The 17,131-nt window shown below is 48.4% G+C and overlaps 1 protein-coding gene across 1 annotated transcript; it reads left to right on the top strand.

Annotated features, from left to right (window-relative positions):
* Positions 1-1,429: 1,429 nt before the first annotated feature.
* On the top strand, positions 1,430-15,965 carry LOC131216535 (venom dipeptidyl peptidase 4). The gene is made up of 6 exons (XM_058211050.1): positions 1,430-1,760; positions 12,484-12,972; positions 13,049-14,096; positions 14,173-14,724; positions 14,824-15,032; positions 15,122-15,965. The coding sequence occupies exons 1-6, from the start codon at positions 1,506-1,508 to the stop codon at positions 15,215-15,217; spliced, it is 2,649 nt and encodes an 882-aa protein (XP_058067033.1). The 5' UTR covers positions 1,430-1,505; the 3' UTR covers positions 15,218-15,965.
* The last annotated feature ends 1,166 nt before the right edge of the window (positions 15,966-17,131 follow it).

The raw sequence follows: 17,131 nt of genomic DNA, 5'->3' as shown, positions 1-17,131 counted from the left end.
CCGATCGGGGCTGCTTCGTTGCGACACACTCAGACCATCGCTGTGTACTCAGCTGATACATGGCCGAGATGTTGGCGAGAATAAACACAACTTCAAGTACCGCGGGGAAGACCCGTGGAAGGTCATCGCGCGGTTATATATTTAGTATACACTATATATAATAATACTATATATATTAGTGGAACATCATCGACCGTCTGACCGTGGACTGTTTCTGGTCTGTGTGAGTAACACACTTGAGCCGTGAGCCGTGGTGTCTTTACGGCGTTGCCCTTTCGCGTGCATTATCTTCGCCGCTGAGGCTGTGGGACATTATGAGCAATGTTGAATTTGCACGCCCTTCGATGGCTTGGGCTCCCAGGGCCTGGGGGGTTCCGTGGACACAAACGTCTGCAGAGCCGAGTTTACGTAAGCGTGCTTAATGCGTGCCATTGTGGCATGTCTAGTTACCGAAGGGAATTTCTTTTAAAATGCTGTTTCACTGCAACTATTATGACCGTTTCTTAGCGCAGGGGTTTTGGCAATGCACATTGTTTAATTTCTTTATTTTCCTTTTTGAAAATCTGTAAAGCCTATTAAAAGCCTGTGAAGGATGTTTAAACTGATTCTTTTTTACTAAAATCACCTTCGAACGTGTCGAAGTGCAATATGGCCACTGGACTACCGGCCGCCCTTACTAACGATCCGCTTGGGTGTCTCCCGAACGAAGATGCAATGATAAGTCACACCGCGACCAAAGACGCTTCACGAAATAGGAAAGTGTTTACCAATTATTTATTCGGGCTTCATTCGAACCGTGTGATGTTATTTTTCACCTTCATAACTGTTACGAACATTTATAATCACCTTTTTGTTTGTTTCGTGAAAGCTGCAGGGTTTTCGGTACCTGGTAAAATGTTTTTCCAATCTTGGGCTATGTATGCCTCACGTTTCTATACGAGTTTGTAATCTGAGTTTGCATGTCAAAAAGCACATTTTCCCTTCAGATTTCAAATATTCACCTGAACGCATCCGTGACGCACTTGAGCGGGTGTCCTTTGGCACGTTTATCAGGCCGCACAATCAAACGGATGCCTCACTCAGGCAAACGCGAACCGGATAAAGGATGAAGTTTCAAATTTCTAATAACCCTCCGACCTGCAAGGCGCCATTATCGATGCGGCATCGCGAGATAATGGAGGCACCGTTGCCATGTAAAGCCGAAAATGATAAAGGATGGTACGGACGCTTGCACTGGGAAAGGGTATAAATAGATTAAAAAGCGTTTTTCAGACTCCATCCACCAAAGAAGAAGGAATCACCATCGCTCCATCATCAATAGAGAGCATAAATTTAATGAAGCCTCCTCAACTCTTTCTTTCGCAGGACTTTGCGCTTAAACTTCCAGGTTGCCCACTGATTCGAAAGACCCTGTGTGTTCATGAAAGAAGGAAGGAAAGTTTATTACCAGCGTACCGCGCATATCGTGGTTTCAATAGAACATTTCGTGCGATTGAAGCTTGGCTATGAGTAGCCAGACAGAGTATCAACGTTTGACCCAGAACGAATATGAGGACGTCGGTGTCCTAGTATCTAGTACTAGTGACTCGGAGCGTGATGATGACGAGGACGGAGAGTTGCTGTTTCCAGTCCCAACGGATGAAAGTGATCGCCGGAGAACCACTTCCGACGAACGCAGGTGGTTAACGACGCAAGGAACCATCGTCGACATTGACGGAGACCCCGGCAAAGGCGGCAAAATGAAAAGCGAAACGTATCAGGTAATAATTGAATAATTGTGGTCCCAGCTGGCACGTGAAAAATGTGCGTGGGTTATGTTGGAAGCGCGTCCCAAGACACGACCCGACAAAAGCTTAAGGTAAACTTCTATTAAACCGTGATTCTAGCACAACCTTGTTACGGAACTTTATCAAACTGACCAGAATGTCAATGTCAACTTTATGATTAAAGTATGAAAAATGGCTGGTCGATTGTTGCATCGCGCGGTGCAATGCGGTCTAATTGCTAACCACGAAACCGTCATTGTGTGTAATTAAAGCACTGCAGTTATCGTTCGCAACATACCGTTCTTCGTTGGCTTCATTTCGGAATGTATGCTTCCAAGCGGGGACCGGATAGGGAAGTGGGACGGTCCCGTCAAACGCCACTGTCAGACATGCAATTATCAATCACACCAGGCGGGGTTGTGATTCCCAGTCGCAGCTCGTATTGATCGAGTGGTGGCTGTCGGAACACCTTCTGCGACCAATCTCGATTAGCCTATTGTTTGGGGCGTGCACAGTCGCATTTTCCCACCCATCTTAGGGCCACCCGGTTAGCACGTGGATTAAACGAACAGCGCTTTCTGGGTCGTGTTGCTTGTGTCTTGTGTCTACCAACTTCCCCGGCACGTAAACACACTTGTACGGTGTATGCTCGCTTTTCTGTTTTATGTTTCACCGCCGTTTGAACCAGACCGAGCTAATGAAGTTTCGTCGTGCAACGTGTTGCTTCATCGCTTCCACCAGAGAATCGAAGCCCCTAGTGGCAGCGTATACTTAAGAACCATTAGCGCGTGGCACATGAATCATTTATCGTGGTTCAAAATCTGCCTGCCGAGGCCCATCTTCGTGACAGCAATTAATGATGCCGGCCGCTCATTATGTACAATCTTCGCTTTTTGTGCTTCAATTGCCTCCATCCTGATTAGAGCCGACAGCGCCGTATGAGGGTTTGTTTGAACTTGTGTCCCGTGCGTGACCAGCAGAATGATGCATCGCGGCGACGGGATGCAAAAGCCGGTCGGAACTGGTGCGGTGGTGCGATGAGGGAACGTCGTGAAAATAATAGTTTAATTGCACCGCCGCCACTGAAGCCGATCAGCGACACGGTTCACGCACTACAACCTGCAAGGTGCTGCAACCTTGACAGGGAAAGTGGTACGAAGGGCCCGAGAGATGCGCTTGACCGCACTTCTCCTCGCTGCGGTGGGCCTCGAAAACCGACACCGAAAACCGCAATGCTTATCCATTTTGTATGCACTTTTAACGCGGCGTCAGAGGCCGCAACAAGTCGTTGTTTACTATTCGATCCTAGTGGCCATTGGCGCGCGCAAAAGGCGACCGAAACCGAGAGAGTGAGAGGGTCGCTCACGCATCGTGCGGAGAGCTCACGAAGCGAAGTGAGCGTCCATTGTGTATTGGCTAACCAGAGTCGAGCAGATTACTATTCGGAGTCGCGCCAAATCGGCTTTTGCAATCGACTGGCATTTCGTTTTGAATCTTATTATCTTAATGCAGCAGTTAGTTTAGTGAAAGTATTATCTGTTTGACATGCTAATTTGAAAAACTCACAAATTTATTGAAAGACAACTATTGAATTGCTAAAGCTTTGGCAATGCAGAGTTAATAATCTCTGAACAATGTGACAATTGAAACAAACTCAACACCCCACAAACCCTAATTAATTATCATAATTAGTTGGATGGTAGACACGCCATTTTAATGGACTTTTAAGTCATCAAACACACGGCACGGTTAGTGGCACGTTGCATTTTAAGTTTTCGAGCACTTTCGTGAAAGCATCGTTCGCTCGTTTTCTCACCCTTTTTCTCTTATACTCTCGGAGCGCCTGAGCTGCTGGTGGTCCCAACACTTTTTTGTTTGCTTTTGTATTATAGAGACTTTTTGCTTTTTGCCTAACATTCGTCTCTATTCAAAATACTAATCAAATCTAATTCAAAATTTAAAACCTAGTGCCAGTTGGGCGATTCAAGACCGTGGCTTTTCCGAAGATCTCCACTTCCACTGGAAGGTTTGAAGTACTAGAGGCCCGACTCTGAGGAGTCTGTGACTGTGGATCGCCGGCAAAGATTTGAAAGTGATGGGCAACTCTGAAAGAGTTTTTGACTCTTGGGGGTAAAGTCTCTGAGACAGTCCTATGAGCCCGTTGGAGAAGACTGAACGACTTCTTCCCCGTCCTGCGCACTACCGCCTCCAGAGACCGTAGATCTGTAATGGAGGTTAACGTAGCAGTAGAAGTATCCTTTGACTCTGAAAGAGTCGGTGAACTTTTCATATTATTTGTCCCAAAAAGACTGCCAACCTTCATTTGTGTGCTGCCTCGGTGCATGTAGCTGTAAGTAGATCCACGTTGCTTCAGTAACGCCATCCCACAGTAACTTCAGCTTCAGTAACGCCATTCAGTTGCAGCCAGCCATCCCACAGTAGGGAATTTGTTTGGAAAAGGAGGACATATTTGTTTTTAGGAAGAATCTATGGGCTTTTTTCAATGTTTTTGGTTTCTTTGCATGTGTTTTGATTGAATTAAACTTTTTATGTGTAATACACGCGTTCAAGCACAATAAAAAAGCTTTTTTCTTTATTTTAAGGGTTTTAAACGCCAATGATTTTCTGCTACAAATCTTAGGCCATATACAAGATAGACACACGATAGGCCTTATACAAGATTAATACCGAATACAAGATAGAGACTTTGCTTAAGTTATCTAAATAATAGGAAAGGTATAAGGGTAATATGTTTTTTATGGCCGTTTCATAGACTACACAGAGGAAGAACGAAACATATTGGAAATAGTTTAAAATTACCTTAATTTTCATTTCAATCACTAGTGTCAATGACAGAAGGTGGCACATTTTTTTTTGCTGCATTACCCAAGTTGAAAAACTGTATTTTTTCGTAGTTATTTTATTTCCGATAAAAATGTACTAGCAATGCCAAACGTAAACATTTGATGAAAGAAAGATCTATTACCTTTCGAATGATGTATAATATACGTACAATACCGAAGCAGAACTGTGCGTTAAAGTAGCTGATAGAAGTTGGTTTTCAAGGGCCATTTTTATCACTTTTTCGACTTTGACAGATGAATTCACGGAATCTACGCAACATGAAATGCTAAAAGTTCGGATTTACCATAGATAACTTATCTCTTTTTTTGGGGCTAATATAACTAAAACCCTCAGTTTTTACCATTGACTTACGACCACCTTCTTCCCATAGAGCGGATGCATCCGCAGCACCGAGCGAGCCGACGGGGTCCCAACACTTGACTCTTGCTCAGTGTTCAGTCTTCGTCTGGCGCTCAACCCGTTCGGTTGCGCTGCTCGCTCGGCCGTTTCTGTTTTTTGTCCCCCGGAGTCAAGTCTGTGGTCAGTTACGACGCGCGGTAGGTGTGTGCGTGCGCTGGTGTGGCCATTCCGCGGGCGCGCCTTAAAAGCCGGAACGCCAAGAACCGGCCAAACCAAACATTCCTTCGCGCCGCCAACGTGCGTGGAACGCGCGCGGTCCGTTTGCGTGATTTTGCACCCTATGTGGGGGGCTGGCGTGTCTCGTCGTTGGCCGGCCCAAAAAGTGTGGCCATCGGGAGCTAATGATCCATTACCGTTTTCGTGTCGTTTTTTTTCTGTGTGGCAGCAACTGAAATGCGCCTAATCCTCACGGATGACCGGCGATCAGCGTCCGATGCGGTTCCCAGAGGATAGTGTGTCCCTGAAAGTGAAGAAGAATTGCCATCGATTTGCTTGTGGATTTATCATCTGGATGTTTTTGTGCGGAGTTCCACTCCGGTGTGTGCGTGGTTTTGGTCGAGCCATCCGAATAAGCGGCCACGTGATTCGTTTAGCGCGACGGAAGGCATCAAAAAGATCCATTTACGACTAATATCTGATGCATTGTGTGTGCGTGTAGTGTGTGGCCAATAAGATTACCGCCGTACCTAAATTGCCGCGCCGCGGTCCGTTTGTTATCTCGTTCCGAGCGCCGGATGACCCTGTGATCGTGTCCTTCGGTCGCAGCAGAACTTTCTCCCCAAAACGCGTGCCATCCATTACAGCGCGGCCGTGGAATTGTGCGACCACGCGAAAGGCGCTGTCGAGAACATGCATCATGTGCCGGGTTTTGTCCCCTTGTTTGCCATGCTGCGCACGGGAAGAAAGCATTTTGATTAACGGGAAGCAAGAATGCAGGAAAGTGTAAAATAAAAAAAAAAAGAGCGCCCAACGCATTCCTCTGTGACTGCCATGCGCCGCGTTGCACTTCCGCGTGCAGCAGCAACTTGCTCGAGCGTTGTGACGCGTTCACAATGGGGGTCACTTTATAAATCATGGACGAAATAAAAACAAAATGTTACCCATAAAACAAACACACCGGGGAAAGGACCGGTGCGGACACGGACCGTGAAATGTAACCATCACGCGGGCAGTTACATTCCACCGTATTTGCTCACCTGTAACGGCTGTGTACCGCCGCGATAAGGGTGAGCTTTTTATGAGAAGTCTCATAAAAACGTACTCTACAGCAAACCATCGTGTTTCAATTGTGTCTCCAAGAGCCGATTACGGCTGCCAGGGGCAGCTTTTCGCGGAATGCCTGTCTGGTGGAGTGTACTTCACCGCCGAACGTGGGGAAGTACTCCCTATCTGGCTGCACTGTATCATGTCCACCGAATCGAATTTGACTTCTCGCTGAGGAAGGTTCTGGGCTCATGATTCTGGTTTCACCTCAGCAACGTAAACAGTTTTTATCTGATTTCGGTTACATCATCGCGACACGACGCTCGCCTCGCTGGGGGCAGCACGACACATTTGTCGATCGACACAGGTTGTTGTTGGCAGAAGGTTTTTTTTTTCGAGGTGTAAAATGGCTGCTGAATGGCACCCCCCCGCTCAGTGGCGATTCCAGATCCAGCCCCCTAGCGCCTAATGGGAAGAAGGTTACACTTCTTACGAGACGTTGCCTGCCGGCCACACCAAATCGCGAGAAACCGGTTTTCATTTTCGCGTTTTTGTTGCTTATTAATGGCATCCGTGATCAATCTGCGCCGCGGAGTTCTACGAAACGGTTCGGAATTCGGGTCCAATTTTTGAAACACTCCATCCACTCCATCGCGCACTGTTTGCGTGTCCTTCATGTGATCGCATTGCGACTGGACTGGACGATCGGGTGTGCTATTATTAACATTATTTAAATCAAGCGATCCAAACTTCCAGTGGCGGAAAGAGTGAAACTTGTATTCTGCATCTGTTTGGAAGGTTAAAATGCGGAGGACAGCTCGCTGACTCGGTTTGTGGGACACACAGCACACCGACCGGATGCCACGGTCGGCTTGTCACGGTCAGTTGGTTCGGTTCGGATTTATCTCGCGCAAATGCAGTTGCGGGTTGTAAATGTCATGTTCACACAGGCGAGCGTCACAAGAGATGATATTTTGTGCTTTACCGCTGGCCAGAGCTTCACCCGAAGCATTCGAAACGAAGCGAAAGGAAGTACTCCTACCGATCAATACCGAACATTTGTGTGAGATCGGGACGGAAAACGGTGACATCATCATCACGGATGGGATGCCAACGGAACGAGATGTACGATCGAATTTAACCAATAGCACAACCACGATGGAACCGGTCCAATAGTGAAAAAGGTTAGCGTTAAGTGACAGACCTGACCTCACGCTACTATGTAGCCGGCAATCTCCCTTGCAGCAGATCGTGGCCGACCGAACAAAACGATGTTTAATTTCATAAGCAATGTTGCCGTGGTATGTCGGCGTGCAGGTGAAACACGATCCGACGGACAAGCGGAATACTTTGGCGCTGGCTTTCGGTTTCATTCATCACAAAACTTGCACCACAGAATTTATGGCAGAGGAGAAGTAATAAAACCGACACAGCTTGATTACGCTTTTAACGCATGACGACGACGGGCGTGATGCGGCCCTTTCTAATCATCAAACCCGACCACGTGCCGTGTGATCCGCAAGTGATTGGTATCTTGAGGCGGGAGGGCTGAAAGAGTTTTTAGGGCACGTCTTTAATTAAAATCGATTTCTGGCTGGATGAGGCTTAAGCTTCGAAAAAAATGGCTTACAACAATGATGGTGAACTACCGAGCGATTCGCGAGTGTTTCGTATTGAGGTCAAGAATTCGTCGTCCGCTGCTTTAAGGATGTTAATCGGGCTCAGCATGGGCACCCTCTTGTTACACGAGATGAAATCCTTTCCTGCCTGTCACTCGAACCGATTAGGAAGCCAATGGGGCGTAACGATTTTACACAGCATGGCGGTTATACCGGTCAACCGGAACTCCTCATAAATCAATTGAGAAATTCCACGTGCCAAACAAATCAACCGTGCACAAGTGTGTCTGCCACATGAGCGCCGCGCAGCGTCTTTGAAGTGCTTGCTCCCTGACCACCGGCATCGGCCGACGGATTCCTTTTGTGTCCTTTTTGAGAGTGTCTTCCTAAACGATTTTATGGGCGTTCAATTTTAGCCCCCCTGTGCGGGGCCTTTAAAAGCTTAGGCACTGGTGCGCCCGTACGTAATGAAAGTGTCCGTCATCGTGGGATCCTGGGTTGATGGACATTTTCATCTCTTAGACCAGGCCTCCCCTCAAGAAGTCGAGAACATTAATAATGCATTCCGCTGCAACCACTTGGCTCAACGTGGCCGTCGTCGTCGGCGTGATAAGTGCCCGTTTAATGACACGTAACGGGGGCCCCAGTGTGGGTCCTTCAGGAAGAATGGAGCCAGGATGAACTGCCGCTGATTACCGACGTCAACGATTACCGACCACAGGGGCGGATTACCGGAAGGAAACCCCGGCCTTTGGGTGGGCCCCTTAAGGCGACAGCCGTTCACTAACCAGAGAAGCTGTAATAAAGGGCTGGATGGCCGATGGTGCTGGCGACTGGAATCAGTATGTGTGTCATGAAAAATGCAAACCTTTTTAAAAGGGCACCATCGTCGTCGCCCGTCCGGCAGATAACATCTGCTGTACCGTGCACTTTTGGTTGAAATAGGCTAAACCGACTTGCATCTTTAAAACGACTGCTGCAAGCGGCCCCATTGGTGACGGTTTGTGAGCATAAGTGTCCAACGGCCACCCGGCAGACAAAGCCCTCGGGTGCCAGTGGAACGGGTTAATTAAAGTTAATCGAACTGAGAACACACACCATGATGGATTAGGGCAGACGGATGATGAATCTCGAAGGAGTAACACTAACAGGGAAACAGAAATGTATCGATTGGTCCAAGACACCAGCCTTGCGTTACAGTGTCTCGTCGGTACGGGCAGGATTCGGATCGGTGCTTTCGGTGGACTGATTTCGGAACAGTTTTATTCTTCCAAGAAGTGTGACTGCATGAATCAATCCATTCGGACGCCTGGCAAGATCACAATTGGCCCTAATTGTTGGTCTGTGACTCACTTCCGGCCCTTCGTGGCGTTTTCTTTTGAATTTCGCTGGCTGTACGTCATCACCGCATCCGTTAAAGGCATCCACAATTGAAAGTGATGATGATGATGCCGGCACCAGTGTGAACAGATCAGTCAGAGCTCGTGTATCGACCGATTCTGGCGGCTCTTGCGGGGTTCCGATTTTCGTATCCAACGGCGCGCCGCACGAAACCACAAGTGATCAGTAACGGTACGATGAAGAGGCTCACGACGCGGCCAATTATCTTCGCCAGCCACGAAACCAATGCCGGCGCTTGGAGAAAAAGTGATAGTTTTCCGTTCTTTGGTTGAACAAATTGTTTAAAAACAAGTGGATAGCTCTCGGCGCCTGCCATACAAGGTGAGGGCGTCCAACAGCTCATTATCACCCACCGAGAAAATTGCCGACAATTTAAAATCGGCCGTTTTTCCCAGCAGGCCCAGCGCGCCAGTTCGTGGAACAGCCAGACGTGTCTTCCGGGTCCCGCGTGGTACAGGAGAGTCATTACACGGCCATTTAGCCAGCACGACACGGTACTTTGAGCATCGAGCAGTTTGTGTGCGTAGTACAATGTCTGTTTTACCTCAAAAACAGTCGATCCCGATCGGAAAGGGGGTTGAAGATCGATTCACGATCGTTGGCCGGGGAAGGGACAACCGTTGGTGTGGTGTTGACTGCGCCGAGATGGAGATTAATCCGTCCGGGGTACCAACTTCCTTCTACGATTCATTGAACATCAAGAAACGGCCTTAAGTTTGTTTCTATTTTACTGCTGGCCGAACGCTGCAACAGTTTTGATAAGATCGTACTCGAATGGGGTACTGATAGCCCGCACACCGGCCGATGATAAAGCTGTGGCTTCAACTGCATTCCTCCGCGTCGATGATGGAACAGAACCGAAGCGAACCGAATGCCGAAAGTTTAAAGCACAATCGGTTGGTTCCAACCACAAACAAATTTCCTTCACTTTACCGCGTGTTTTCTCACACTTTCGCGTACAAAATTTGAATTCGATTTTCGATGCTGTAAATTTGTGCCACGGCCTCAAATGGCCCCCCTAATTACTGCATCCTCAAAATCTAATTCCCCAACTATTGTGCCCGCCGCCGTTGTGTTCTCCACTTGTGCAACACACTCGATAACACGTCTTGTGATCGTATCGACCTAAGTGTTGGCCGGCATGTTGTTTATACAGCTGAGACGTTACCACGAGCGGCGCATGAACCGGGCCAAGAAAATGTGCCACATGAACACCTCACTTCGATTCGATTTCGACGAGCGCTCAGATCGTAGGTGTGCCTCCTGGTAGCGGACCGAAATCCCTGCACTGTTCGGTTTTGTCAGGGACCCCCAAAAATTGAACGGCCACCCTACTTTTCCGTGAAATTTTTCGGCACACCACAGCGCAACCGCTGGGAAAACCACCGAAAACTTAGTCTTAACTTCGCGCCGTTTCCTTATCATCAACCCGGGTCTCCCACCAGCAGGGCAGCGGCGCAAGTGAAAAGTAAACTTTGAGAAGAAGAAAGGTGCCAATAGTGAACCGGACCAAGTGAAAGCTGCCCCCCAGACGCTCGACGACGATCCGACAACGATGGCAGCCTCGAGTGGAAACTCGATCGAAATCGGGCACTCGGATCAGGTAAATGATACTTCCCTCCATTCGTGTGGTCAAGGGTTTTTAGGGCTAATTTTTATTACTTCAAATCACGAGACAAGCCGCTAATGATTAATGATGGCAACGGGAGTGAGTTGCATGCTTTCGTCTGCTTTCTTCTATTGTAGGCTCGTGCGACAATCCATCATTATTAGCGCATGAAAACACGAACATCCGTGTGTTGTCCACTGGTCGATTTCTCCATCAGTTTTCCCTCTCGTTTCAAAAAGGGCCCCCCGAAAAGCCCTCCGATAAATCATACCAGAAACCATTCCACTGCAAATAGTTTACAAATGAAATGCAAATAATTCCGTCCGTTAAATAGACACCGCGAACGATCGGGCACGCGGTGTCGGGATCTACCAAGCGCACGCGGTCGCGCAATACTGGCGATCGCGCCCCAAACCAGAAGTTACCACATAACGGAGCTTATGTAACGCGAAACACACACAGTGCTGTGGCCACGAAAATGTGGCACGAAATTTTTGTGGAGCACGGTTATAAAATCGGACAATCGCCGGCGACACGAGCTGTAGGTTATATTGCTGGGCCGTTGGTGTCTTATGGGCCATCGTCTCTCTGTGGCTCAGGTGTTTGCAATGCGATGATCGCAAACGCATTTCAATTGCGCAAAGTACGCCGGTATGGGGTGTGCATCGAAACTCCTCCGTAAAGCTTCCTCCAAAAGTGGGACACGCATGTTGCAACGCTCGGTAAGCGATATGGTCCAAAAGCGTGATTAGTACTGAGGGAATCTCAGAGATACCTGGCTCTGGCGGTCCTGGCTCTGGCGGTTAAACTTCCGTCATTTACTTCCGGTCGAGACGATCGAAAAGGAAGCGCTCGCTAATCGGAAGTGCCCGATCGTCATGAACGCCCGGGTGTAATGCAGTTTTAATGCATTCCCCCTGCCTGAAGGCATTCCTAGGTATCGCATGTGCGCTGACGATCATTACGAGAGTACCGTGGCGGATCGTTGGTTGGGTTTTCGTGACCGGTTTCTTGGCTGTTGTTAGCTAACGTGCCTCGCAACAGAAGGAGCGCGCTCTCGGTAAGGAAGTAGACCCTAGCTTAGGACTGTTGATAGGTTGTTGGATAGACTCATCGACTCATACGAATAGTGATTGCCAAGACTGATCGTTCGCCATTGTCCACCCAGTGGGGGGAACACAATAATCCTCTTCCCTAGTAAACCTTAAACAGACCCGAATGTGTTCGAATCTAAATGACCGTCTTTATCGATAGGGCAATTCAATGCCACCGTATCAATCGGTTCGTTCGGCGACAGACGATTGATAGCATTGTGGGGGTCGCAAATTTACAACAATCCGACAAGACATCCGATAAGGTGTCATGCGTGCGTAAGAGCCGTGCCGTACAAGATAATTGACAGCTGATACGAAGTTGCTTAGCCCTCAATGTAAGCAATCGGCAATGATATGGCGTATAATGGTCAAGATTAAAGCGTAGATGAGTATGGAAAAAAAACGGCACTCAGCTAAGGGTAATTCCGTGCGTGATTGGGTCTTACGATGTATCTCGTATCTGGCCAGTATTCGATTGTGTACATTTGTTTAAAGAAAACTTTTCCCCTTTTCACCCTCTCTCCAAGGAGCTGGTCGGTTCGGGAAAGCGGAACCTCCGGCGCTACATGCTTCTCGGGACCGTCGCCCTCATTCTGACGGTCGTCGCAGTCGCCCTGGTGGTCATGCTGACGGCCGGCAACGATGACGAAGGATCCCCCGAAACAGCCCCGATCGTATTGCCTGGTCAGCCAATCACACTGGAGGAAGTGCTATCGGGGCGCCTGTCCGCTAGTGGCTACACTGGCACCTGGAGCTCGAACGGGAAGATCATCTATCGGGATGATTTCGGCTCGGTGATGGTGTACGATCCGGAGTTGAATGAAACAACAACACTGCTGGGCCCAACCCACGAGCAGCTGCTGGAGGGCTTCAAGTTCGATCTGTCGCCCGACGGGAAGTTTTTGCTGGTGGCGCGCGGTTACAGCAAAATCTTTCGCCACAGCTATCTGGCCATTTACGATATCTTCGATCTGCAGACCAATCAGGTGATTCCGGTGAATGTCGGTGGCACGAGGGTAAGCGCAGGAAGAAGCTCCCACTGGAAGGATCGGGAAGGATTCGCTTCTTATCGTAATTCTTTTCATCTTGCAGCGACCGCTAAACCTGGTTGAATGGGGCCCAGTTGATCACTCGTTCGTGTTTGTGTTCGACAACAATCTGTACTACTGCGAAGCACCTGGTTCGGCCGAGGTACAGATCACGACCGACGGTAGCCCGAGCGTGTACAATGGCATTCCCGATTGGGTGTATGAGGAGGAAGTGTTCTCGACCAACATCGCCACCTGGTTCTCGCCCGATGGTCGGCGGATAGCGTTCATCCGGTTCAACGACACCGACACACGGCTGATGAAGATTCCGATCTACGGTCCGCCGGGACACCCCGACTACCAGTATCCTCGCGAACTGTCGCTCCACTACCCGAAGGTGGGTACGAAAAACCCGGTGGTGCACCTGTTCCAGTACGATCTCCGGGAACGCAAGATGCAGGAGGTGGAAGCACCCCGTGAGCTCGTCAACGCGAACCAGGACCACATCATCACCAGCGTGGGATGGTCTCCTTCAACCGACCGGCTGGTGACGATCTGGAAAAACCGTGTGCAGAACCATGCCATTCTGCGGTCATGCAAGGCCATGGAAGCGACACCAGGTGCAGAGGATTGTATGACGGTGCACGAGATCAAAGAGGGAGACGGATGGTTGGATCTCTTCAGTGCTCCCGTGTTCAATGCACTGGGAACACACTTCGTGATCATTGCGTCCCAAAGCCAAGGACTCGTAGGTGGTTACAAGCACGTCACAATGATCTCGACCACGGAACAGTCGAGCGTTGTGGCCCTCACGAAGGGCCACTTTGTCGTGCAGGACATCCTAAAGTGGGACCCCGAAACGAATCTTATTTTCTACACCGCCAACACGGAGGAGGAATCGCACATCCTGCACGTGTACGCCATCGAGGCCCGCGAAGGATCGGTGGCACAGTGTTTGACGTGCGATGTGGACGTGGGCGAGAAACAGAGCTTCTTTAACGCGCAGGTTAGCCCGAAAGGGGGCAATTACGTTGTGCTGGAAGCGCGAGGACCAAACATTCCCTGGAGTCACGTTTTTCACTGGAGCGTTCCGGCTGGATCGACTAACAAGAGTAAGCCCCAAATGTTCGCTCTGAACTACTTGGCGCCTCGGAAACTCACGCTTCGGTTTTCTCGTTCTTTTTGTAGCCGTCCAGTTGAAGTTGATTAAGATGTGGGAATCAAATCACCACCTCGAGCGGATGCTGAAAGGAAAAGCAGTCCCGAGGGTGGAAATTCACGAAATCGATCTCGGCAATGGATACACGGCGAAGGCGAAGCTACTTATACCGCCCGGTATCAACACGACCAGTGCGGCCGTGAAGCTGCCGATGCTGGTGGACGTTTACGGTGGCCCCAACTCGGCCAACGTCGTCGATACGTGGGGCATCAACTGGGGTACGCATTTGGCGTCGAACCGCTCGGTGGTGTACGCCAAAATTGATGGACGCGGCAGTGGATTGCGCGGTGATCGGTTAATGTACCAAATCTATCGGAAGCTGGGCACAGTCGAGATAGACGATCAAATAGCGGGAGCCAAAAAGCTGGCCGAACAGTTACCGTACATCGATGCGAACCGGATGGCCATCTGGGGCTGGAGCTACGGAGGTTATGCATCAGCGATGGCCCTAGCACACGATGTGGACCACGTGTTCCAATGTGCCGTTTCCGTTGCACCGGTCACCGATTGGCTGTTTTACGGTAAGCAATGTTCCATGGTGGGAACAGGGGTATCCATTAAAACGTCAATGCTCTAAGCTTATTCACCATTTTGGCTTCCTTCTTGTCCGATACCCGTAGATTCCATCTACACCGAGCGCTACATGGGTCTCCCGAAGGACGATAACGAGCGCGGCTATGAACGGTCACGGCTGACGGCACTTCACGAGCGGTTCCGGAACCGTAGTTTCCTGCTGGTGCACGGCACGTACGACGACAACGTTCACTTCCAGCAGGCGATGCAGCTGTCCCGGGCCCTCGAAACGCACGACATTATGTTCAAGCAGGTGGTAAGTAGCTGTTTCGCCGTTTTTGCAACAATTAGCGCCCCATAAGTGGACCCCTTCTCTGAACCTCTATCGCTTTCTTTGCCCCATAGAGTTACCCCGACGAGGATCACAGCTTAGCTGGCGTTCGCCCGCATCTTTACCACACACTCGGCAGGTTCTTCAGCGAGTGCTTAAAGTTGCAGTAAACTCCATCGTGTCGCAAAGAAAACCTTCACGTCTAGCAGATCCTTCCCCAAACCTTACCAGACTTGAAACCCGTCCCAATTGAAACTCGTCGCTAGTGCACCCCATTGTTTCTTCCTGTTCGACGAGGTTCTTGTGGTTCCGTTAAACAATCACCGCGCTCCCTCCTCACCGTGTTCGTGATACAGTTCTCCTCACCAAATCCTTGCGAGAGGCACGAGCGCGCACGCCGCGGATTGGTGATGTATATAATAGATTAGCTTTGTATGTTGTAATGGAGACGTAAGTGTCTGTTGTTGAAACGTTTCCTATCACGCGATAGGATCCTCGTAAGCATTTCCGTTAACGTACCGTTCTTCGTGGCTGTTCTTGTGCGGAAACACCGGTTGTTGTTGGAAGCAGATTTTACCTGTGTGTAAATATAAGTTCAAACCGTACGAGCATTAGATAAATTAAGGCAGCATTAAACGGGATGAAACAACATAGAGAGAGAGAAAGACAGAGGAAAGATTACTGGGACATACTGTAACTGGCGGATCATGGCAGTATTTCTCTACAAAGGATACTGAAAACAGAGACATACCTTACAGAAGGACCAAACGTGTTTATAAAACACTAGTCACTGGCAGGAAGAAGAAACGGATAAAAACTGTCTTGTGTTGCTGATTGATCCCGAGAGATAAACGTTCGGAGTGAGAATGATAAAACTAGGCATAGAAAGTGGCCAGATAGTGGAAAATAAAGCATCTTATTTTACCAGGAAGCCCCCCAGGGAGATAAGAATTTTTTTTTCAGAACCTTTCATTTACCGCATCTACCGGTTCACCGGCCAAGGTAATGTGCCCGAGATTGAACGAGATTGCTTTTGATTTTACATAAGATTCACTTTATTTACTTTTCTTTTGTTTTCCGTTATATTCGGCTGTTGTGTTCACCATTTTACTCATTATTTACACACATTTATATTGGTTTACCATTCGTGTCTCGCATCGCTCTTTCGCACACCGACCACCGACCTGTCTGCCTGTCTGCTCTCTAACGGTACTTTAAGTTGCTTACCTTTAGTGAGTTATAATTTAGGATTCTGATTCATAATTCATAATTCGATACACTAGTAATGCAGAGAAGATGTGAATTGGGAGGAGTACAGTACATCAAGCTTCTTGGCTCACACGCCTCGCCTCACTTCCCAATCGGGTTCCCTCGGTTCCAAGCCCTAAATCTTCCCTTTCCTCCACCATCAGCCCACGTTCCATGCGCGATCGTGTTCACTCGTTTGTTGTTTGTTCGTTCCTTACTTTTATATATATATATGTTGTTGTAGAATTTTGGTTCAAATTTTCACTAAATGTTTCTCTCGCTCTCTCATAATTTGTAAAAATGTGCAAATCGAAATGTTCGCAATAGTTTTGTTGGTTTTTTTGTTTGTTCTTTGTTTTACAGCAGAGAGAAGATAAATCGCGCACGCGAAAAACGAAGATCAATTCGTTTTATCAATGGAGTGTAAAAATATTTGATTTAGCCCATTTCGCCATTCGCCGCGGGTCCGAGAATTGCCTTTCGGCAATCCGTTTTTATTTCGCTACAGTTTAAAATTTGCATTTCTCACCACAATCTGCCCATCTGGTTTTGATCAGCTTTGTGTTATGGTTTGTTTATACAGCAATTTATGATTTACGAGACACTGTATGATGCTACTTTTTTACTGTCTGTCTGTGAGATGTGATTTCTAATGGATTATCTCGTTTATATTGTGAATTATTTCTTTTATGAGTTCAGTTTGATGTGCTCGACAGTCGGCTGTTCAACAAGATCATTGTCATCATAATTTTCTCGAATTTATAAGCGCCTGTGCTACCACCGTCGATTCATGCTCAGGCCTCATGGCATTACGGGGAAATCAATCGCTAAATGCA

The sequence above is a fragment of the Anopheles bellator genome, chromosome 1 (assembly GCF_943735745.2).
Source record: "Anopheles bellator chromosome 1, idAnoBellAS_SP24_06.2, whole genome shotgun sequence".
NCBI classification, from domain to species: domain Eukaryota; kingdom Metazoa; phylum Arthropoda; class Insecta; order Diptera; family Culicidae; genus Anopheles; species Anopheles bellator.
This window is presented reverse-complemented; position numbering and strand designations above follow the sequence as displayed.

What these genes read in the sequence shown, in the direction of transcription:
- LOC131216535 (XM_058211050.1), top strand. Translation starts at nt 1,506, where the DNA reads ATGAGTAGCCAGACAGAGTATCAACGTTTGACCCAGAACGAATATGAG. An exon ending in TGAAAAGCGAAACGTATCAG is followed by an intron (nt 1,761 to 12,483) that starts GTAATAATTGAA and finishes CCTCTCTCCAAG; the next exon opens with GAGCTGGTCGGTTCGGGAAA. An exon ending in TGAATGTCGGTGGCACGAGG is followed by an intron (nt 12,973 to 13,048) that starts GTAAGCGCAGGA and finishes TTCATCTTGCAG; the next exon opens with CGACCGCTAAACCTGGTTGA.